This window comes from Ptychodera flava, chromosome 3 (genome assembly GCF_041260155.1).
Source record: "Ptychodera flava strain L36383 chromosome 3, AS_Pfla_20210202, whole genome shotgun sequence".
Taxonomy (NCBI): domain Eukaryota; kingdom Metazoa; phylum Hemichordata; class Enteropneusta; family Ptychoderidae; genus Ptychodera; species Ptychodera flava.
Window position 1 is genome coordinate 9,844,322 of NC_091930.1, and position 25,930 is coordinate 9,870,251.

General features: G+C 36.1%; 1 protein-coding gene across 1 annotated transcript in view; it reads right to left on the reverse strand.

Moving 5' to 3' along the window:
- Nucleotides 1-228: 228 nt before the first annotated feature.
- LOC139127246 (uncharacterized) overlaps nucleotides 229-25,930 on the reverse strand; it is a 128,567-nt gene continuing 102,865 nt past the window's right edge. The window contains exons 2-7 of the mRNA XM_070693160.1: nucleotides 23,402-24,666; nucleotides 22,916-22,978; nucleotides 21,268-21,654; nucleotides 20,360-20,596; nucleotides 19,065-19,433; nucleotides 229-2,636 (exon numbers count right to left, since the gene is read on the reverse strand). Coding sequence (XP_070549261.1) covers nucleotides 1,837-2,636; nucleotides 19,065-19,433; nucleotides 20,360-20,596; nucleotides 21,268-21,654; nucleotides 22,916-22,978; nucleotides 23,402-24,666 — 3,121 coding nt within the window. The 3' untranslated portion in view covers nucleotides 229-1,836. The remainder of the gene's footprint in view (nucleotides 2,637-19,064; nucleotides 19,434-20,359; nucleotides 20,597-21,267; nucleotides 21,655-22,915; nucleotides 22,979-23,401; nucleotides 24,667-25,930) is intronic.

Genomic DNA, 25,930 nt, shown 5'->3' on the forward strand with positions numbered 1-25,930 from the left:
TAAATATTTCACAGACTGTGATCTGTGACACCAAATAATACTTATGTCAACATATGTGTATATAAAGGCCAAGTCGCTGTAAGTTTAGACAATTGGTTTTGTAGTTTCTAGGTGTACTTCCCACAGCGTATTGAAATACCCAGTACTCAGCTTGTTGACATCAGCTGTAAGTCTGTTTCCTGTGTAGTTAGCGTTGGTGATCAAATTCAATTCAAGATTTTAATTTAAGTTTTCAACAATAACAATTAATCCACAAGACACACTGGTAACTTTACTTGACAATGCTGGGTATTTTAAAAACGCTAACGGAAGTAGGCCGAGAGACTGTAGTTGATATATGGAACATAAATACCGAATAACTGACCACTGCAAAGATAGATTTACTGTAGGTTTCACAGAAAGAAAATAAATATTGAAATATCAAAATAAAAAAAAAATCCTTTAGAAATGATGGGGGCTGTGATAAATTTTTTATCACCCTGGGGCAGGGGGTGGGGGTGGTTCATATTTCTTTTTCTTTTTCAAGTAAATAGGGGGTTCTGTTTTTTAGATGGAGGTGCAGAAGAAGTTGCCGACCCAAACCCGGGTATAATAATTAAACATTAGTTTTTGTTCAAATCTTACCAGGCTTGAAACCATAGCCACAAATCATTGAATTTATTCATCATCTCATAAATTAGGTAGACTGTATTCATCCATGAGGATAAATAGCATTTGAGTTTCATAACATGGGATTGTAGGCTAAACTTTATCATCCTTTAAACAGTAGCTAAATTATTATATTCCAAATTTTGCAGTTCACATTCTAAATATTCTTTTTTTCTTTTGAAAAGATATATTCCAACAAAAATGGCAAATGAAGTCAAATCTACTTGTAGATTTGATGGAAAACATTCTCTGATAGCGTTATTGGTCATAGCGCCCTCTTGCGACATGTTGAAATTCAGTTGAACTGCAAACACAACTGGCCATTCAGTTGAAACATGGCGACCTGTGTTCATGGTCGCTGTCCGCGCTCCCCATGAAATCCATGAAAACTGCGGATATTATACTCGCTTTGAAGTAATCAAGGCGTCGCTACATACGAAAAAGTCACTGGAATGTCAAGGTATGTTTTTGCACACACATCTCAGTGAAAAATTGTCAATTTTTCGGATAAATTTTTGCCAACAGTCAACACGGTGCAACGGGCTGTCTGTGTAACGAACGATCCGAAATCTGCTGCCGGATTTATCCAAAACACGAAAATGTAATTTTTTTCTATTTTTCCCATCAGCACGAGCTATTTTAGTCATTGAAGGGATAAATCTTTGTGTTTGATCCAAAATTGACCGAAGAAACCTAAAATTTCAAATTTTACAGCAACCATTCAACATTTTCAGCCCATCCGTAGCATCGTGTTGTGTAAAACTAGTCTGGAAAGTTGTAGATTTTCACCAGAAATATACCTGCAGACTTGACATGTTATATTGTCATGTCTGCTTCTATGTATGTTTCTGTACACTCATGCACACATCTGTGAAAGTCAAAAAATTATTCTGACAAATATTTCACAAAATATTGCAACAGGCTGCTGAAAGAAAAAGTTGAAATTATACTAAAAAATATACAATTGACTGCATTTTACAAAACAGTTTGATATAACAGTCCGTTGAAGTGAGATGTTGATGTTTGATCCAAAATTACCATTAAATATGCAAATTTTTGAAACGACAGCAAAAAATACACATTTACAGCCTGCCAGTTGCAATGAGTTGTGTAAAATTTGTCAGAAAATTTGTAGATTTTCACTAGAAATATCCCTGCAGAGTTGACATGATGTGGTGTCATGTCTGCTTATATGTACAGTAGTTTAACACAGTTACTGTAATCCTGTGTTACAACTAATCTGTATGGATTATCCTTACACAGTGCAATGTACCAGGGATACTCTAACTGACCTTGACCTTTATAGCTGAGAAATTCACCATCACAATTGAAGTGAACCACTCTATTCCCATAGTAATCACAAACATATATGCCATCTTGTTGGTGATCAAAACACAAACCCTCTGGTCCCTCTAAGTGTCCCTTGCCAATGTCTCTTATACTTTGCATCTGGTGATTCAAAACATGAACACAATTCCTGCCATAATCTGATACAAAAATACATTTCTTATTCACAATCAGATCACAGGGCTGACTGACTTGTCCTTTTTCAGTTCTTGCAATGTGTTCACCAGATTTATTATATTTTCTCACATATCCATTCCTGTCACCAATGAATATAAAACCATCAGGACTCAAGCAGATACCGGTTGGTGAAATTCCTTCTTTGCGTCCAAAACAGTTTAAAATCTTGCTTTGTCCAGAACTCACCACAACTTGTTTATTCCCGTCATCACTCATAAAGTATTGGTCATTGTCTTCATCCACTGTGACATTCCATGGATTAAATGACTTTGGGAATGCATGGAATTGTAAGATGAGATCACAGCAGAGTTGGATTGGATCAATAACCTGAACTCTATGATTGTTTATATCACATATAACCCATTGACCGTTCTTCTTGATGTATATTCCATTGGCCCAATTAAATTGTCCTGGCATTGATCCAGACCCAAACACTTCAAGGACACTCCCCTTGACCGGATAGCCTAGGGAAAAACAAAAACATAAACAAAGGTCAAAGGTCGGGTTGCAAACTACAATTTCTATGAAGTCAAAGATTTTCAGATCTCACAAATTTTGACTGAATGCAAACATCTTTTGTTTACACAAACACATGGAACATTTAAAGGAACAACTGCCTCACATGTTAATGTAACTCACATGTTTCCATGGCAACATATTTGCATTTTATTGATGGAAATGTGATTTTCAGTCCATAAGGTAAGTCATTTGCTAATCAGCTCATGTTTTACAAATTGAGTTGCCAGCTTCATGAACGTTTTTTTGTTTTTTTTTAACCAAAGTCAAAGATACATGTTCATGTTAGCCACATGTTTCCATGGAAACATATTTGCATTTTTTGATGGAAATGTGTTTTTCAGTCATTAAAGTGAGTAATTTCATTGCTGATTGGCTCTTACTTGAGAGATGATTGCAATGCAAGGCTGTGAATTGTTTTGTTGTGTTTTGATATCAATCACAGATACATGTTGATGTAACTCACGTGTTTCCATGGCAACATATTTGCATTTTATCGTTGGAAGTGTGGTTTTCAGTCCATAAAGTGAGTATTTTTTTTGCTGATTAGCTCTTGTTTTACAGATGGTTGTAAATTGTTGTGTGTTTTGGCCTCAATGACAATTATAGATACATGTTGATGTAACTCACATGTTTCCATGGCAACATATTTGCATTTTATTGTTGGAAGTGTGGTTTTCAGTCCATGTAGGTTGGTATTTGTATTGCTGATTACTGTAGCTCATGTTTTACAGAGAGAGTTGCCAGGTCATAAATTGTTGTGTTGTGTTTTGTTTTGACCTCAATCACAGATACACAATATTTTTGTATTTCTTTTTTGTTTTCTGTAAGGAACGTATTTTTCCTTTCTTCTCTCAAATTGTATTCTTTTTCTGTATTTAATTTTTGTTTTTCTTAATGCCTTCACTGAAATTTCCCTGTAATACCTACCGGTATCTCCGTCTTTCTAAGTGTGTTTCAGTTTTGAAATACATGTCTGCTGATTAGTTCATTGTACTGTCTATTTGCTAGGTTTTCACCAGCTTTACATCTTTTCCTAAAGTGTGTAATGTCATGTTTCTTCACAAATTGATTTTGTAAATACATGTATAGATTTACTTTTTCATTTTTCAAATAATCTCTGACCTAAAATTTCCAAATATGATTGCTTCAAATGTCAACCTGTTTGAATGTTTTGTTGTTTGTTCTGTTGGAGATGCTGAAATTATTTTTTTAGATATTCTGTGTTTTTCAGTTGTTTTTACCACTAATCCTGGATTAATGTTTACTTGTGGGATGTGTCTGCCATCACTCAATTGTAATTTGTTTATCAGTTTTTAATAATGTAATGTTTTTGTTCTAAATCATAACATAGAAGTTCTAATTTCTTTTCCAAATATATTTTATTTGTTTGCATACTGTGTGCAATAAACATTTTGTTTCTGCACCATTTCCATGTATGTTTTTGGAAACTTTATTTTGAAGCTTGGGATATTTTGTGTTCACCCTTTGACCTTTTGATTTACTGTAATACACTTCTTCTCATTGGATGATTCTGAAGGCCATACTAAAATCTGAGTTTGTTTAGCATTTCAATTTCTGTCGCCATATTGGCAACTGTGATCCTGACTTATTATATTTCATGAAACGCTGACAGTTTATTTAATTGTTCATTATTGTTCTGTTTGGTTATGATGAAGGCCACACTCAGATTTTCCATTGATTATAGTTGAATGCTTCTTTTTGAAGTCTGTGTACAAATTACAAAATGGTTTCGGACCGTAAATGAACATGTGATCATTGACCAATGTTTTTTGTGTTTTTGATTTTTAACTTTGGCCAAACTGAAAATTCATTTGGTTAAGATTTTCTGCCTCTTATAGTTTTTCATTCTTTCTTTGTAAGATAATTGTTGCAATTGTTTATGTTTGAATGTCCTCTTTGTTATGTTGGTCATTATTAGTACAGACAGTGGAGCTCGCCAGTGACTGAGAGTTTACCGGTAGTGATTCAGGGTCTGTGGCTATCGGGTTGCATTCTGCTGGCCCTATTGAACTTTGATCAGTGTCGGCTGCTTTTCTGTCCGTAAGAGGTTATTATGTAAGCAACCCATCAATGCACCATGTGTGCTATTCAAATCAATCATGGCGGGTCATTAAAAACGTTTCAGCTGACGTTTAGCTTAAACCCCCTAGACTATTGTTTAAAAGTCAACAGAGCGTGCGCAATACCACCCATTTTTAAACCCCTTATGCCGAGAGGGAAAACAGTGGCAATGACTCAACACTTCCGCATTAGGAATTGGATTCGCCAGGCTGGCGAACTGGTCTTCAAAAAAATTCGCCAAATGGACATTCCATTCGCCAATTGCCTAATTGGCGAATGGCAGCGGAAACACTGCACTCTCACACTGAATCACTGTTTCATCTGGGACGACATCAACAAGGATGATTTTCCTCCTTTACGAGAAAATTGAGAGGGATTTCACAAGTTCCTGGTTCTACGGGTATCTCTGAGGTGTGACTGGCACCATTTCATGGGAGAGGGGGTACTAGGGGGTACTAACATGTCAACATAGGGGGAATCCCCAAACACAGTTGAATACTTTCAGTGTGTCATACGGTTGTTGGTATACATTTCATACTGGTGCATTATGCATGAGATAGCTTGATAAATTGTCATGTTTCTACCTTGTAACCCAATATTTATCTGGCTGTTGATTAATACATAATGTTGTCAAAATTGTCTCTCTGAGGCTATGTATTTCCAAGATTTTCTCTGTCATAGCTGTGGTTATTTATATGTTTGGCATTTTTTCCTATTCTAAATGAAGAATGGATTTTGTGAAAAATTTGACATTTGCAGAAATATAATGACAAGCCACATCATGTTCTTTATGATGTAAACCATGAATATTTCCTAATGTCATCTTGACACACTGAACCAATCAGATTTAGATTATCCACTACATGCCTGGATTTGTGAATTCTTTCTTAATTATTGTTTTATCGATGTTTACAATTTATACAGATTATTGAAGATCGTTTTCAGTCAGATTGCTGAAGGCCATAAAAGTGAAATCAGGTTGGCTGACAGAATGAGAGAAAGATATCCCGGACAAAGATCAACAATTCCACCATGGTGAAGTACCTTTGAGACCGACATTGGTTGTATCCCGCTGAAGGTGTCAGAGTCTATGAAGACAGATGACAGATGAATAATGCAATGGAGATATCATTTCCCAACCCAGATGTGGAAACAGACCCTGAAGATGTCTTTGGGTTCAACTGAACCTGAATTTTATATCGTGTACATATTGTACACACAAACCAAACGGCCCTTTTCAGGGCCATCACATCCTCCAAAAAGAGAACTACCGTGTACCAAAAATATTTGTCTTGTATTTATTTATTTATTTATTTATTTATTTATTTATTTATTTATTTATTTATATTAAATTTTTACTCATTTATTTATTTGTTTTGTTTTGTTTTTTCAAGTTATTGCTATTTTCATTTTTTAGCTTTTTTTGCTTCTTTTTTCATAGTGTGATGCAAGCCAACTGAAACAGGTAAGTTGCAAGTTAGAAGTTATGGTACATGTACCGTACATTGCACATGCCAGAACAGCCCTTGGAACAGAATTTTCCTGTCAACATGCACATTCCGCATGTCAGTTTTACATTGAGCAACATGCACCAGATTTTCAGTACCTGCACACTGACTTAGCCATACATGTAGTTTATCAATGAGATATTCCAAGCACCCTCCCATTATTCTATACAGGGTCCTGTTTGTGTTAGATATACATGTACCTACAGATTATTGTTTCATATGAGACATATTAATCTAAAATGACAAACAGCTTCATATATTTCAACTTTCTGTGTTTTTGAATGGCCTAGGCGTTTGTAGTCAGTCAGTCTGTCACTGTCAGTGAAGTAATGTTTATTGGATATAAAAATTTAAGTGTCGTCTGTGTCAGTGAAAACAACCAATAAAAGAAGATTGGTCATTTTCAGGTGCATGCAGTTAGAATACATGCTGTTTGTCATTCAACATGCATGGTGTGCATATTGTCTGGCAAAACCTGCATAGTGCATCATACAACCAGGTACTTCAAGCTCTGAACAATATCATACCAGTAGATGGTTACATAGAAACTAACACAAAGACAATACCATACATGTGGTATATCAATATACATTTAGGTAACTCGGCTTATTTTATTTCGCTGTATGTTTGGAGCAAAATTTGAAAATATTGTGTGAAAAGTGCTGTATGTTTGGAGCAAAATTTTGAAAATATTGTGTGAAAAGTCTGAAGGAAGTCTGATGACTTAGAATGCGTTAGAATCATGTCAAAGTGTCACTTCAATGTCAGAAACTGTGATCATTCCCAATCAACAACAAAAATCGTTGGTGAAAATGGCAAGATGGCATTGATGTATCAATGAGATGCTGTTGAAAATTTGTCACAAGTCATGAACTAATTTTTTTTTTTTGGGGGGGGGAGGGGATTTATTGCAGTGTAATAAGGATCTGTTGTGAATATGATTGGGATCGTAAGTCATTCTGTGATACAAAGTCAGTTGCTTCCGGAATCTTTTATTCAGACATTTTACAGTATTTTCTAACTTTTGACTGTGGATTGCATTATCACTTCTAGATGCTCCAGGTCTTGACTATCTTAATTCACCAGAAACCTGTGATCCAGTCTAGCAACAAACCAAGGCAAGTTTAGCATCGGAGTCAATGTTTAATATACCCAGATTATCAAATGAGGTGCAGTGTTTAGATCTATAGTTCGAAGTTGACTGGTGTGAATTTTACTGACTGACCAAAACCTAAAGCTGAGTAAATTGAAATTATTTAAATTGAAATTATTTAAATTTAAATTTAAATTATTGAAATTATTAAGAGGTAGAGGTAGGTTCAGCCTTTATCCTTAATCAGATTAAATGTTCAATCAGCTGACTGCCTGACAGCAAGTTACTTAAATGGATGAATGTTAAAGACTGACCACAGACTAAACCTTTAACCAAGACATTAGGGTGTGCTGTACTTTAAACCACACTCCCTACATAACAGTATTGTTCTCAGCGGTGCGTATTTCCATTATTTCTTGAAATTTGCAGTGTTCCGTCAGAAACCAACGGGGCAATTCTGTCAGAACCAGGCTACCAGGAGATTTTGCAGTTTATATGAGTATGATTAAGGTTTGGGTGAAATAAAAAATTTTGCATCAATTTTATAAAGACAGTGATACTTCCCATCCTCTCAGTCCCTGTTCACTACTTGCCTACGGTGTTTTTATTTCAACTTAACCAAACCTCAAACTTCACATTAACACCACCTACAAGGCCCTAAACAATGCATGCCTACACCAGAGTTCAAACCTACAGATTTTTGCTTGAGCGCCCTCACGCTAAATCACTAACCACAAAGCTATTTCTGGCAACATGTTTTGGGAAATCAACGATGAATATTAGGAATGCAAAAACATAACTTTGCTCGCAGTGACCAGGTGACACTTTTAGAATGTGCATATTATTATTGATCGCCTTTGAATTTTATCTATTGACTTCAAACAATGGAAGCAAAGACTGGTTGGTTGTCCAGAACCTAATGGTGGTAACCACTGTCTATTGAGGTACGTTGCAACTTGGACGGGCTAAATCCAGTGGTCTGTAAGATAACTGTGTCGGTGTGGTTTCAGTCAGATAACCATGGCCCCTTCAGAGTTTCTGGTTTCCAAACCAGAAATTTCTCGATGGTTACCAGATGTCTGTTACAGAATCCCCAAATTAATGTTGACAAATATTGAACTACTTATACAATCTTAAAGCTCTACCAGACCTATCGGTGTCCATGATCTAGTCAGTCCCTTGTCAACCATGAACACCAAACTGTTGACATTCTAAATCACACATCTTTATGCACTTCATCATATGATGTACAGTCAGAGTATACTTTAATGTACTGGCCATGACTTGAAGTGATGTACACACAAAACAAAAAGCACATTGCACACCTTGATTTCAGAACTCCTAGCTTACTGTAAGAGTAATTTGTTTTCCTATGAGAAATGGATGTCTTTCATAAACTCAGGACACCTTTATTGACATATGGAAGAAACAAAGACACTTTCTCTGAAGGTCTGAGTCGATGGAACATATTTAGCTCAAACAAAAGTGAAATTCCAGTTTTCTATGAAAACCCCATTCCTAGATCTGCATGCGAAACGTAAAAACAGGAACGACCTTGGCAACACATACTCTTATGATTCCTCTATGACAGACACCCCTCCTATATTAGACAGGCAATATTTGTACACTGTTTGGAGTAATGATGATGGAGATTTGATTGTATTCATCACATGGTGCTGTGTATATGTTAAAAGCAGTGTTTCTTATAAGAATGACCATATTCTGTTAGAAAGTTTCATGGTAGAGGCTGCATTCTCACTTTCCTGAGACATACAACATTGTTTTAATGGAAATTTTGAAGATGAAATGGCCTCTTTTCATTTTTTCAAATATCGTAATTTTCAATATTTTATTCACACAGAAGGGATTTGATATCTTTGATGGTGGCTGGTCAAGGAGTGATAACACAAGAGATTACAGAATTCTATCAGGTACAAATTCCAATGTCAGTATACATGTATGTCATGTTTTCATAGCATTTTAATATACCGGTATGTACAGTACCAGCATAAAAGCTCCAGAGTAAAATCACGATCTTCTTTAACCCTTTGAGAGCTGTAAAAATTTTAGTGCTCTAATTTTTCCCAGCAAAGTTTTAGTGCAACATTTAATCAATTTTTAGCTCCCTTTGAAATTGTTTTGATAATTTTTGACTAAATGGACATCACATTTTATTTGCTGCAGTTCTTTATCAAAATTTTGGCAAAATTCTGAAAAAAAATGTGATTGGGAATTTTTTATGAAGGAAACAATAATTAAGGAAATTTTAACTTGTTCCCTTTCGAAATAAATAATAAAACCCCCATTGTGCAAAGATTTGTCCTAGGGAGCCGTCATTATTTATGGCCTAGGAGGGTCAGAGGAATTTCATTGGAAACTCCGAAATTTTGAGTAAATCCCCCACCCCCCCCACCCCCACCGCCAACCATGATGAATTTGAGTAATCCCCCTATCTAACTCAAATTTTGACTGACCCCCTCCCACTTACAAAAGTTAAATACCAATACATGTATTTGTAAAATTTATAAAAAATACAGCAATAGTAAAGACCTTTCAAGTCCTGAAGTACCCTGCTAGATTATCATCAGAAAAGTTCAAACCAACGTTAACAAAATGAAATTCAAAGTGACAACAAAATACAGATAAAAAGCTTATGCTATAACCAGTGCTAGACTATCACAGGTTATCTCATGATAGCTGAAAAAGGTGAATTTTACCAACAAAATGAAATTCAAAATAACAACAAAAAATACAGATGTACAGGTAAAAGCTCACGCTATAACCAGTATCCAACCATATAGTATTGTTTAATTTGGATGGGTATCATGACAGGGTTTTCACTAAGATATCTGAATGCATTGCCAGAATTTGAAAGTACAGGGGGGAGAACACGTGAGAGGCTGAGGGGGAAAGCGTACGTCAGAGGCGGCTATCCCCTTTCTTGCATGGAAAATTTTGAGAAATTGATGTGTGCAATGGTGCAGTCTAGTGCAATCTGAGAGGTATTTATTAATTTGTTTTTTAGTCCCGCAGACGAAATCTGAGGGGACTTATGTTTTGGGTTCCCTCTGTCCGTCTGTCTGTCCGTCCATCCATCCGTCTGGCCACGCAGATATCTCAGACATGTCTGAGCCAATTCCTTTCAAACTTGGTACAAGGATAGTAAACTATGGCATAATATGCACGTCCATTGTTTTAGGTGTGGCACGCATTATTAGTGCTAATTTGCATAATTAGTGATTTTTGAAAAAGAGCTGTGTTTTTGAAAAAGAGCTCTGTTTCTTAAGAGATTGCACCAAGTTTGAAGAAACTTTGTACACATGATGGTCACACATAGCTCTAATAGCACATAAAGACATTTGTCAGTATTGTGTCACTTAATTGCTAATTTGCATAAATTATGAATTTTCATAATTCCACTGATATTTCAATAAATAGTGACTCAAATTTAATGAAACTTCTTACATATGTATACACACCAGAGCTGTTACTTTATGCAAAGGCGTTTGGACAGATCATGTCAATTAATAGCTAATTTGCATATCTGATGAATTTTTGTAATTAGGGTGCTAAGTCAAGAAATACCCACTCAAATTCGATGAAACATGGTACAGATGCTGATATACCAGAGCTGTAACAGTATGCAAAGACAGTTAGCAGGATCATGTTCTTTAATTGCTAATTTGAAGATTTTATGAATTTTTGTAATTAAGGATATATGAAATACGACAGCAAATTTGATGAAACTTGATATAGATGTTGATCTCAAAGTGTTGTAATAGCGAACAAAGACATTCAGCAGTATCTTGTCAATTAATAGTTAATTTGCATATTTAATGAACTTTCCTAATTAGTGTGCTATGTCCAGAAATATTGCACTAAATTTGATGAAACTCGGTACAGATGTTGATTTCAAGGTGTTGTAGTAGCATGCATAGACATTCAGCAGTATCTTGTCAATTAATAGTTAATTTGCATATTTAATAAACTTTGTTAATTAGTGTGCTATGTCCAGAAATATTGCACTAATTTGATAAAACTCGGTACAGATGTTGATTGCAAAGTGTTGTAGTAGCATGCAAAGTCATATCATGTCAATTAATTGCGTAATTGCACATTTAATGAATTTTGATAATCAGGCTCATATGTCAAGAAAGACTCCTTCAGATTTGTTGAAATTTGGTATAGATGTTGAGCTCACCTTGCTTTAACTGTGTATAAGGACATTTATCAGTAGAGTGTTAATTTCTAATTTGCATATTTAATGAACTTTCCTGATTAATGTGCTATGATCAAAAATATTGCACCAAATTTGATGAAACTTGGTACAGATGTTGATCTCAACGTGTTTTAGTAGCATGCCGAGACATTAATCATATCATGTCAACTAATTATATATTTGCATATTTAATGATTTTCATAATACGTCAAGAAATACTTCTTCAGCTATGATTTGTAGAGATGTTGAGCTCATCTTGCTTTAATTGTGTGTAAGGACATTTATCAGTATTATGTAAATTACTTTCTAATTTGCATAATTAATGACTTTTCCTTATCAGTGTGATACGTCCAGAAATCCTGCATCAAATTTTATGAAACATAGATCAGATATTGATCTTCCAGTAGCGTAAAACTGAAAAGTGACATCCTGTTGATAAATTATTTATTGACTTATTTAATGACCTTTTGTGATTAGGGTGGCACCCCAGATTGGATGAATAGGGAAACAATGTTTGTAATGAGAGATCTATATTCTGAATGACTGCACTAAATCTGATGACACTTGCTGCAGATGTTGATCATACAAAGATACCAGTCAAGAAAGGGGTTTTAATTTTAGCAGTATCAATAGCTATTTATAGAAAGTCTCTTCTTTACTGAACATGAGGACATTTTTGGTTCACATCTTGCATTCTGACTTTTTATGTCAAAAGCCATTACTCAGACTTGTCTGGACCAGTTTCTTGAATATAATTTGAATTTTGACATTTGAAAAGCCAGGGCATGACAAACCTAATTCTGTCAAACTTGGTAGAAGGACATAACCCTATGCCACTTCTTGTTCACAATCAAATCCAATACGGGCATCACTAGTCACAGACAGGACTTTGGCACCCGCATTCCTTGTTTCATGCGCATCATATCGACTTCAATTTTTAGTCACTTCCAGTGACAAAGTCCCATTTACACGGAGGGACTATGTCATTGTCAATGATTTGTTTATTTAGTAAAACTGTTACAACATCCCAAGGGGGAGAGCACAAGAGGGGTTTCAACCCTCTCGTGAGAAATTCATGTGGGTAATGGTGCAATCTAAGAGGTGTTTCAATTTATTTTGCATTCGGTAAAGTTGTTCGAAAATGACAGTGAACACTGATATTTTTTGCATGATCAGTGTTTGAGTCACAATATTCAACAACCAAACAATGACAATACATTTTGTGAAAAAACAGTTCTCAGTTTGCAAGAGATTGAAGACCGAAGAATATGCAGGGATGGAAAATATGTGACCTTGTTGTGTCGATTCTCCAGCTGCCAGCTTCTAATGAAAAGCCTGAATATGGTATGGTTAGTTATCTAAATGGTTATTAAACTGAAGTCAATTAAATTTAAGTTTCTGTGATGATAAAGGATGAATTCACAAGAGTTCAGTTTTGTCATAGATTCTGTGAAAATTTGAGAAATTGATGTGTGTAATAGTGCAGTCTGGTGCAATCTGACAAGTGTTTTCAATTTGTCTCTTATTAGTAAAAACTATTAGAACACTCCATGGGGAGAGCACGAGCATTGAAAATTTTGAGAAAATGATGTGTGCAATGGTGCAATCTGAGTGGGGTTTCAATTTATTTCACACAAAAAGTTGAGTAACCCGGCCCCTTCTTCCTGTCCACATTTTGAGTGACTCCCTTAAAGTTTTCAATATTTTGAGTGAACCCCAATCTGTCAATTCTAAAAATTTGAATACAGTATTTTGAATGAGCTGTGAATGTATTCCACACTTTTTATGCATAACCAGATGTCCAGAACTGTTATAAGAATAATGTGATTGTGAAAGAAAACAAAAAAATATCAGTAACTTGGCATGCTTTTCATAAAAACTGCAGATTTCATAATGAAAAGTACACTTTATAAAACATACTTTCAATTTAAAGACACCAAGATATTTCTGACATATATCTCTGATACATTAGAAGTACTGCGCCCGAAGGGCTCACCGAAAAATATTAAACATCAAGATATCTCTGATATATATCTAATATATGAAAGTCATGCGGCTGAAGGGCATGCTGAAAAATACAGGCCTTTGCTGCTAATACCTCCCCGTTTCACAATGTGTGCATACCAGATATCAAACGCGGGGAGGTAAGCAGGTCTGCATGTTTGATATTTTAAAGTAAAGCACCAAAAGGACGTGCCAAAAAATTTTAAACATACAGATATCTCTGACATATATATGTCTGATATATTAAAGTTTCGCACTTCGAGCACTCTGAAAAATATGTCTTATTATTAACAAAGTTAGGCGCCCGAAGGGCTCGCCGAAAAATGCAACTGAATGATGAAATTTGTGGCTGGCACGATGCATTTTAGGCAAGTATGAGCCTGTGTTGAAATTCAAAAACACACTGACCCCCCTATTCGGCATTTAAAAAACAGGTTGGAACCCCCCCCCCCATGAATGCACCCCAGGCCGAAGAAACTGACCAGTCCCTTACCCTTTGCCAACAGTTTGTTGTTTGATCTAATATAGCCATTTTGCAGTCATTTTTGTAATTTTGTCTCTCCAGACCCATTCTTAGATATTCAACGAAGAATTTCAATAAAACTTGGCACTAGCGCAAGGTACCTGAAAGCATAGATCTACATTAACTGTTTTATGTGCTTTTAGCCAATATGGCCACCTGGAGGCAATTTTGTTTTTATTTTCGTCAGGCTGGAGCCATTACTCAGACACGATAAGACCTGTGCTCAAAGACAATATACTATGACATACAACTCTGACTATAAGTGTCTGTGCTTACCAGTCACACATAGTAATTGCTACATTATGTGACGTACTTCACTTACATGTAATCAAATCACCTTAATTGCAGCTTGGAATTGTGTCATTTACAATGACTTGATAATGATGTTTAAACTAGTTGTTACTTGAACAATCTTGAACACACTTTATTTTCTCCTCTTTTTAAACGATGATGAAAATGATAGATATGGACTTACAACAGAATGTGGCAGTGTACAATGTTATTGTTGGTGAATTCAGTTATCAACTACAGCATTCCTCAAAACCAATATAAAGACTGTGTTGACGAATTGAACATTCGGTATTTCCATTTGATTTTAGGATGGAACAAGAAACTTTGTTGAAGAAAACAATAGTACCATAAATAGATAAAAATTGAAATAATACTTGAGCTCTTAATTTGAATCACTTGCGATGAACCATGCAGTATAAATAATTCAAAGGCTCAAATACTCCCAATGTAATGTTAAAGAATGCCAACTGTCTATTTCAATTCATCATAATTCATCATTACTAGTGTAGGTCAAGAAAAGAAAGACTTTTTCTCATCCTCGCAAGAGTCAATTCAGACCTGTCGCGTCAACCTAAATGAATAAAATGAAAAAATAAACGCAAAAATATGCGACGATAGTGCATAACACAGAGTTATATATTAAGCTACATATTAAGCTGTCAAAACTGTGTATTGCTGCACTAAAAGTCAAACCGCAGAACATGTTTCTTACAAAAATACTAAAGCAACACTGCTGTGCATTTATCTGTATAGCGTTAGTACAGAGCACTGTCCTTGGCGCGCTCCTGGAAAACCTGTGCACTACACGTGCAGAGCGTGAGACATGTTCAATGGGTCCGTTGAAACTGTTTCGCAGTGAACGTGCAGAGGCAGCCACAGAATGCACTGCCTTGAAATGGTAAATGTTATGGAACAGGTGTACCATGTATCTTTTTTAGCACAAGGGTAATTCTATTCTTCTAGATGGTAGATCTATAACAATATTTATTACACCTCGCGTTTTATCTCGTTACCATGATTTGCTGAGCCTAAATCACGTGATATAGAACAAAAAGTGATAAAACAAGGCTTTGGTGACATGTAGCCCTGTCTTGTGCTGATATTACCTTGTTACATGCATTACTGATATAGCCCGCTACTACGTTCTTGAGTACTGCGCGCGGTTTCTGTGCGTATCGAATCATTGCGTACATTCGCTTGATAATTCCTGCGGAGCAATGGCGTTTGAAAAGGTGCAAGAAGTTAGTGTGACTTCTTGAATTTGACGATATTTTCTACATTATTAAACTAGCATTATTAACGGCAGGGGGAAGAGAAAACGGGAGGGCACAAAAACCCAGATGTTCGGGGGTCCTTGAAAATTCCAAAGAACCATAAGGGGGACCTCAAACTTTTCACTCCAAGCATATCATACCAATAAATCACTCTGACGAGGACAGAAAAAAAATCTTTCATTAACCATTTTATGCCATCCAAAAAAACAGCTGTGTTTCAGTGTGACTGGTGATCATTTAAAGTTTCTTGTACGCAATAGTTTTCACCATAGACAACGATACACAGTTAGTAAAATGACACTTTTGGGAAATTCCGAAATCAAATTTCTTGTACACAATTGCCCTTTTAATTATCATGTTCTAGTGAAATACATTCATATCAGTTTTCAAAGATACATAAATGCACAAATATTGCCAGTTTTGTATTGAAAACAATCATAGTTTTCAACATGGACAACCATGTTTAGTGAAATAACACTTTTGGGTGAAATTTCGAAATCCACTATGTTCACATATAGTTTTCTGATCATCATATCCCAGTAAATTTCATTCGTATCAATGGTCAAACACATATAAAAGCACAGACATCTCTAGGTTTGTTTGGGACACCATTGTTTATAGTATGCACAATAGACTACCACACACAGTAAGGCAAAACTCACTATTAATTTTTAGCTCCGCTGTCAGCGACGCGGAGCTTATGAAATAGGTTGATTTTCCGTCGTCGTCCTTCATCGTCACCTTTGTTGTCGTTGTCACTGTCCGTCCGTAGTCCATCAACAATTGCCTTCTCCTCTGAAAAAGCTGGTCCGATTGCTTTGAAATTTGATATGCAGTTCACTTGGAATTATCTCACTCAAGTTTGTTCAAATCATGGTGAAATTTGCATATTTGTAGTTCGGAGGCATTTTTGCTCTTTTTTGTAAAAAATCTCCTCTAAAATTGCATGTCCGATTGCTTTGAAATTTGACATGCAGTTTACTTAGGGTGACGTTAGTTTGATTTTTTTCAAATTTTGGTGAAATTTGCATCGTTGTATTTTTAAGGCATTTTTTGGCTTTTTTTGTCAAAAAACTTGTTTCACCAAAACCGCTTGTCTGATAGCTTTGATATTTGATATACAGGTTAGTATGGATTAACAAAAATGTGATACCTTTAAATTATGATGAAAGCTACAATTTTGTATTTTTGGATCAATTTTTGCCATTTCGGGTCTAAAAATGTCTTTCTCAATAAGTAATGGTCTGACAGCTTTGAAATTTGGTATACATGTTCCTACAGATAAAGTATATGTGACATATTGAAATTATGACGAAATCTGCAATTTTGTATTCTTGGGACAATTTTTGCCATTTTTGGTCAAAAAAATATGTTTCTCAAAATGTACTGGTCTTATAGCTTTGAAATATGGTATCCAGGTTCCTACAGATAAACTTAATGTGATATATTGAAATTATGATGAAATTTACAATTTCATATTTTTGGGGTAATATGTGCCATTTTTGGTCAAAAAATGTGTTTCCCAAAAACTGCTTGTCTGATAGCTTTGATATTCGGTATACAGGTTCCAAGAGGTTATTTTATTATGATATTTTGAAATTATGATGAAATCTGCAAGTTCGGTTTTCTGGGCAGTTTTTGCCATTTTTGGTAAAAAAATTGTATTCTTAAAAAACTACTCGTCTGATGGCTTTGCTTGACATGTTCTCAAGGCTGATCTTTATTTGATATGTTCAAATTATGATTTTTGCCATTTTTTGTCTGACCACCGGAATGAACTATCAAAGATTTCCACCTTTCTCATCAACACATGTGTCAAAAATAGTAATGCTCTACATAACACAGCGAGCTATATCGGCTGCTAGGTCCATTATTTAGTGTACAAATGCGCTTGGAATTATTATACCACTGTAGGTACATTTATGTGGAAAATATGATAAGAGTAGTTTATATTTCATATGTGTGTAATACCAGCTTCTGTTGTGTGTCTGTGCAGTACATCGATCTATACACACACATGCACATGGAAGCGTAAGGGGTTTATATATATATATATATATATATATATATATATATATATATATATATATATATATATATATATATGGGCACTACGGGTCACAAAAAAGCTGATAGAATATTTTCTCTTCTTAAACAACACTCTCCTCGTGATATATACTTTAAGTTTACCTTCAACTTAATCTAGCTTTTTGATCGTGCAAGAAATGGAACAGTGGCGAGTCTCGATACTGGACTACAGTGTGTGCAAAGTTTGGAAAACAAAAGTGTTTGTTCGGCGTAATAAATACACACTGGCACTGGCGAGATCACATTTTGTTGCCTGCCCTTGGGCTGGTGTTCATGAGGGTAACAGTAATGATACCAATGCCTTCTCAGCTCGGGCATCATCAATGTTACCGTCATGAGTCCCATCTCTTTACAGGCAACACATTTTGATCTTTCCATTGGCAGTGTTCTTATTGAAATATTGTAGCTCAAACATGGGATTAAATGCCCCAAGGGTAAGTGACAATTTGCTCGACGTAAGGAGGGCAAATGGTCTCCTGGCCCAAGGGTACCTGATCCCTTGCCTGAGCCAGGATGTTTTTATTACATGCCTCTCTTACATAGTTTTCATGCCATATTTTTGGGCTTACCTACAGGTAACAATCACATGCTTTATTTCGATGTTAGACAAAAATCTGCTAAAACATTTTGTCATCTTTGAACGGTGCACAGATATCACTGTAAAGCAATTTATTGATTTTTTCACATAATTTTTTTTAATGGTATTTTTTATGTAAAACTGTGAATTTATAATAAATTCCGAAATTATCAAGTTGAAAATGTAGTTCTTGTTCACTCTGGAAAATGTATTTCTGGTTCACCCTCAGTCAAGTGATAGCTATGCGGCCCGCGACGTCATCAACAATGTTCGATTTATGAGGCATGTAACAATAATCTGAATGTGACGGTTAAGGTAGAACGCGCCCCGGGGACAAATGTTCGGACTCTAAAACTTTTACAATTCTTGTCTGATGCACCACTTGTGGGGGTTTAATTTAAAACTCTTGATGTAAGAAAACTTTTCATCAGCCTATTTTCCCGAAATTCGAAAATTTTATTTTCTCGATAGCGTTAACACAAGGATGGCGGCCATTTTAAATTTTAAATATCTGTAAATCCTGAGTTATTTGTTTCCCTAGTACAAACATTTGCACGGTTACTCTCGATTTTTATTCTTGATTTAGAAGAGAATAGTTGAAAGAATACATAAGGAAAGTTTGAGTAAAAGTTTAAGTCTTTTACTTTCGAGGCGCATACTACCTTAAGGTACACCAATGAGGAAATTAACAATATTACCAAAAATTAAACCAACCTTTCTCAACTCGTCTCACATCCAGGTACATTTCTTTTGTGTCTTCGGGGATTTCTGCTTCACGGACAATATGATCCGCAGACGCTGATAACTTCTCAGCTTTCATCATCACTTCAGGATGGTTGGTCACCAGGTCTCTTGTCTCCGACTTCACATCTACAAACTCACTGAAAAAAGTATTCAATTTACGTTCCTCTACTCTGACTTCCTCAGCCACCGCCGATTGTAAAACTTCCCTTCCTCGACCCCTGTCTCTATTTTGTGATCTTATCAAACCACTACTTATCGTAAGTTCGTTGACCTTTGCCTCAAGGTCTTCATTCTTCTCCGTTATTTCTTCATCCGTCAGCAGATGCACACCAGTCATTTCTGTGAAGTAAGAGCAATCTGCAGCTATAAATTGTTTTCCCTGAAACTTTAATATGAGTGGTATCTGTTTCAAGGCGAGATTCAGAAGACTATGAGATGATTGATTTTTGTTGGTGTATGTATGTATGTATGTATGTATGTATGTATGTATGTATGTATGTATGTATGTATGTATGTATGTATGTATGTATGTATGTATGTATGTATGTATGTATGTATGTATGTATGTATGTATGTATGTATGTATGTATGTATGTATGTACGTACGTACGTAGGTAGGTAGGTAGGTAGGTAGGTAGGTAGGTAGGTAGGTAGGTAGGTAGGTAGGTAGGTAGGTAGGTAGGTAGGTATGTATGTATGTATGTATGTATGTATGTATGTATGTATGTATGTATGTAGGTAGGTAGGTAGGTAGGTAGGTAGGTAGGTAGGTAGGTAGGTAGGTAGGTAGGTAGGTAGGTAGGTAGGTAGGTAGGTAGGTAGGTAGGTAGGTAGGTAGGTAGGTAGGTAGGTAGGTAGGTAGGTAGGTAGGTAGGTAGGTAGGTAGGTAGGTATGCATGCATGCATGTAGGTAGGTATGTATGATGTGTGTAAGCATGATATTGTGTGTGCATGCATGTATTCAAATGTTTATCCATCTGTTTGTCAGCCTAGCCATCTCTCTGTCCATCCGGCCATCAATTCATAAATCCATCCATCTATCTGTCCGTCTATATATCTATCCATATATCTAAGTTTGTCTGTCTGTGTGTCTATCTTTTATCTATGTATTCATGGACTCAATGCTCTTATATACGAACTCAATGTTTACATGTTTAAGTAGGTATGTAATTAGGGACATTTTAATGTCTACGTCCGTAAGTGTTAGAGTATAAATCATCATGATTTGTCGTGAGGTTCTGCTTCTTCCTGTCTTTCTCACTTGCCTTTTGCAGATTCCTGTAAACGTTGCTGGTGATCCAACTGTCGTCTCTTTGCCTTTTCTTGCAAAAGCTTGTCAAGTGTATTTATCTGTGTCTCAGTCACCTTGTCTCCCTCCATTTGAAATTCTTTCAGAAGGTCTCTGGCTCTGTTTACTCTGATGGGTGTATTGTCAACATCAATCTCCGGTGACTCCATTTTGTCAGTATCTTGTTCTCCCTCATTGGTCTGAGAAGGTAGTCCTATATGAAAGACATTCACAGGGCTGTAAATACGAAAACTGCACAATGTCGTTAAGAATCAATCAATTTGTATTATCTTATAAATACCACAGATTACGGAAATTTAAGAAAAGAAAACACGTTTACATAGTATTACGTAATCGCAAAGAAGCACTCCATTGTGTTAACATTCAAACACGAAGTCTTATTTCACAATCAGTTTGAAATTTCTGACATTGACCGAAAACCGGTTAGGAAGGTACTGTTTAAAATGGCGATTATGATATTGGCTGCGGGTTATTTTTAAACTAATGCTGCGAAAGTTCTCCCTTATTTTAGGGTACAAAATTACATGTACTGTCCAAAGTTGGCCACCATCGTTTGAGTAAAAAAGAAGTATCGAAGGAAATATAATACGAGCTAGCTCTGCATGCTCTTTTGAGTTCAAATGGATAGACATCTAAAACACTTAAATAAATATTTAGATATCAGATGCAGTCTGAGCATTTAGGAAGAGTGAAGACCCATACATAACCATTAATTCAAAAAACCCTGTTGACTTTTGTACAATCTATACTAACCGCTGAAATATATGAGACGTTCCTTAAGGAAAGCATTTTAATGGTTTTAGGAGGGTTAAGATAAAGGTGCGAATGTAGAGGTTACGTCTATAGCAAATAATGATTGTTTACCAGATATATGGATAAGCTCCTTCCTGCACATCAAATACTCCTCATAGTCTATGGTTACATCAATCGCAAGGTAATACGCCCCAATTTTATCGAGAAGTTCATCGGATAGGAATTCATCTTCCATCAGATCCTGTAGTTTCCCATTCTCATATTGTCCCACCAGGCATTCTAGCGCATCTAGCGACTGACAGGACATTGTGTAAGAAATACTTCCATCCCCAATGCCCTTCACGTTCATCTCATCATGTTGCCCATCAAGGGACTGACCGACTTCTTCCGTCTTCTTCTTGACTTCATCACTTCCATAAAAATCCTTCTCAACTTCCTGGACTGTTCTTCCTCTCTCTGGAACTACTTCGGTCACTTTCATCTTCACTTTCATGTCACCTGCAAAGGTCGGGGAATTTTTTACGTTGGCTATATTAATAGCAGTCACGGGGCAGAGTCTTTTCGCAACAAAACACTAACAACCATAATTATAATCAGAGACTTAGCCAGAAAATGATATTAAAGGCATACAGTCACCTGTAATCTAAATATGCCCATATATGGTCAAAGGGGCGTTCCTTGGTATTCAAAATGCCCATGTGAGGGCGCTGTTTTTAAAAGCGGCCACCCGCTTAAAATCTGTGATTGGTTAGATTTTCTCTTTCCATGGTAACTGTGGCAAAATTGGAACAGGTGACAGTATACCTTTAAGGGTGATCGAGTCACTTGCTACGTCATCATAGCTGCAAACAATAGAACGCGCACTCTACAACGCGCACGTCCACTGTACGGGACCGTGCTCACTGTAAAAATTACACCGTGGTTTTGATGGAAACCTATCTTCATACAACTTATTGTCAGAGCTTTTAGCATGAAAGCGGACGTTGTTAGTGATGATTGAATGATCATTATATTATCTTCGAGTTGTAAGTTTTAAATGTTTGAATGTTGATATATTTACAAAGTATTTAAAAATCCCAACAAAATAATTTAAAAAGGACATATTTCTCATCAAATTGTGATTTTTCCCATTTCACATATGGGGAGGGGGTGATGTTAAGCGATGTAGCATTGTAAATAGGCTGGTGACCCAATATTTTTATTTGATGCATATAATGTGCAATATCTGAACAATAATTTATGTGAAAATAAACAAAATTGTTGGATTGAAAATCTAAATAAGTCTACAAAGTATGGATAAGGCGTGGTCACTACATTTAAATTTGCAACAGCTTTAACCGTTGTTTTTGGAAGGACTGAGAAGTGATAATTTAAATTCTTACGCACATTTTCAGTTGAAAAACAGCTAAACTTTCATTTAATGTTATTCAGTGTGGTTTACTTGAAAATAAAACAAGTCCAGCATTCCAAGAAAGGAACTGAAAGTAAATATATCGGGTTGGGCAACGCTTACGGGAGATTCATAATTTCTGTCATTGGAATGAATAAAGTGGGTGTATTTCAAATCCTTCTAGCTGCAAAATTAATCTGGTGACATATTGATTTTTTGTCGTAATCTCATCTTCACATATGTCTTACTGTTAGAGAAAAATAACGAAAATTGTTGGTCAAATATTTAGTGGCTCGATCACCCTAAAGAGTACAGAATATAACATTCCTTATCCAATTCCACTTCTTCGGGTTTTAAATTCACTCATACCTTGATCACGTCCAACATTTGATTTGTTTTGGATCGCTTGCTTTTCTTTGTCGTCTTCACGACCTGTAAAATTACAAACAACAATCAGACATTTTATTATATGCCTGCTTATTCCATCAAATATGATATTTAAAGCAGTGTGTTCTCAATTCTTTTTTTTCTAAATTCAAAGGCATATTTAGATTTAGAATACGCATAATGAGGATATCACAATATATTGCGATGAACAGATACCACTGCGACTCAGAAAATTTGTCACTAAATTGCTGACATTGGTGACATAGTCCATTGTTAAAGTCACACGCAGTAATCAGTGCAAAAACTTCATAGAGAATAAATGAAAAGCTAAAAGGACAGGATATGTAAACCTGTCTCTTAACTCCTCTACTCTTCTTGAATTATTTGGGTTAATGTGCTTCGTATTAGGTAACATTAGGGTTGTTCAAATTCTTGGCAGTAAAAAAAAAACATGTGAATAGTTTATACCCTCTTGCTGCTGTGTTCGTAAAGTAACGCCATGTATGACCTCTGAGTCTTCTTTCACCACGTCAAGGAATGTTTCATTGATGTTTTCCAGCTCTTGCCCAACTGTATTCCACACTTCCTCCTTAATTTTCTTAGCTTTATTCAGGGCGACCTTGTACTCGCCGAGGAATCTCATGATACCTTTCCTTAACGCGCCAGGTTTGTTCATATCGACAACAAGCCAAATTTCATGGTCACGCAAATGTCGCTGAATTAAGTCATGGCTGAGAGAACCCCAGGGGATAATAACAGGAACAGCAGCGCACATTGCTGCCAGTGTTAAATTGACATAATGTGTAGATGATGGAGGAACAAGAACAAGGTGGCACTGACAAAGCTCATCCTTAAGTCCTTTGTCTGAAGGCATTCGCGCAAATACAACATCTAATTTAGAATGTAAATTCAAACGATTTCGAAGTTCAGATTCACATCGCTTTGGAACTCCTAAAATTTTCCATGTTGGTGGTGATTTCCCATGTTTATAAAAGGAGTCAGCTACCAAGTTCATGGCCTGTACAATAACGCTGTCACTCTTAAGGTTTCCTAGTTCATGTTCTTGGAACACGGACAATATTTGGAAGTTTTCGTTCTCCTCGAGGGCTTCCGGAGAAGGAAGTTTAAAGTCATTTTTATCTACCATTGGCGATAATCTGAAGTGTTTTATGTTTTTGGATGCTGAGCGGTACACTTTTTTGTACTTTAAGAAGACACTTCCTCCAACAGAAAAGACAGAGTTGGCATCTTGTCCTTCTTTTGTTAAGTCTTCCAAGCGAAGGTCAAGGTCCGACTCACAGCAGTTAGCAATGATAGGGGTGATACGATTACTGTCAAATAGATTTATCAAGTAGAATGCTGCTCTCGGGAAGAGGTCTCGTTCAATTTCAAAGGCCGCCTCTGATGTTACCATTCCAATTCCAAAAACTAATCTGACGTTTGCCAACTCTTTCAAATCTGAGAAGTACTCTTTGTGGCGATACAGCCAATCAGAATCAGGTGTATCATTTCTGGCTTTGAATTTTCGAATCGGTGATGGCACTATGAGCTCAACGCCAAATGCTTTGGCTTCCTTGATTTCTGCTTCTGTTGCTGTGAGGGCGGTGCAGTAGACCGATAAACCCAGTTTACGAAGTAGACGGATTAGAAGATGAACTGAATCAGTCACTCCTCCCTGGATTGAACCTCCCCAACTGTGGTTGACTATCAACGCTTTATTTCCCATATTCTTTCTGGAAAAAACAAACAACACAATCAAAGTGAGACTTGAGTGGAAACTGTGGCCAATCGCTATGCATTAGGGAGGAAGTGCAGTGGTAAAGAAAATCAAATCCAACTGTATGCTAAACGCAGTCACTATTACAAAACGATCAAAGTATGTGCATAGAATCATCATGTTGGCTCAAGTAAATTTGAATAATAGTCGCGCCAGTGGCTTACTGACTACGCATACGCAGATTCATAACATACTCTGCGAGCAACCGGAAGTATATCCAAATAATTTCATGGGCGCCGCCATGTTTTTTGAGTACTCGCAAATAAACAAATACGAAACGTGCAAATTAGGCCAAAGTAATTAAATTCTTTGTTTTGCGTCCACTCTAAATGGGAAAAGGTACGCGTCTAAGCGGCTGAAAAACACACACAAGAAAATTAACACAATGTAATTTGATTGCAGCAAATAAGAAATTGTAACAAAATTTTAGTTCAGAAAAGCTAAGCGGTCATGTCCTAAAATTTCCTATTCAAATACATTGTGTGTGTTTTTCATGAAAACCTTAAAAACCTACGCGGGTGGGGACGCAAAACAAAGAATTTAATTACTTTGGCCTAATCATTTTATAACATTCCATTTATAAATATATATTTTTTATTAGCCAGTAAGTGTTATTATCCATCTTGTGGAAGCAGGGCAGTGCGGTTACAATTGCAATGATAATGATTGCATAATACCGCACTTGTTTAACGCAATAGGCTATTATTAGGGTAAAATTGCCAATTTTTGTCCCACATTTTACACGTTACAGAAATTCTACACCTGCACTGTTGCAGGGTATGACGTCGTGTATGTACGTGAACTGTTTCCATCAGCGGGAAAGTGGGCATAGTTTTCATATAAACGTATATGAAGTAATAATTTATCATGAATCAATACAAATAACATTGCAAATCTTAACCCCTGGCGCGACACTAGGGCTGAGCCCTATATAATATTTGCCTAATTATTATAAAGGCAAATTAAAGTGGTTATTTGTTGCGAGCCAGGCTCAACCTAACTGGATACCAGGTTACACTTTTAACTTTTGATAATATTATATATTATAATATCCACATGTACATAACACGTTTTGATAACTTCGGTCAAGTCATTCCAGACGCCTTGCGGAGACCAACAGCCAGAACTCCTCGTTGAAATCTCCATTCTCAAAAAGAGTGGTTCATAACCAGGTTAAGTTTTTACATTTTTCTGACTGCGACTGCTCCACACGTTGTATA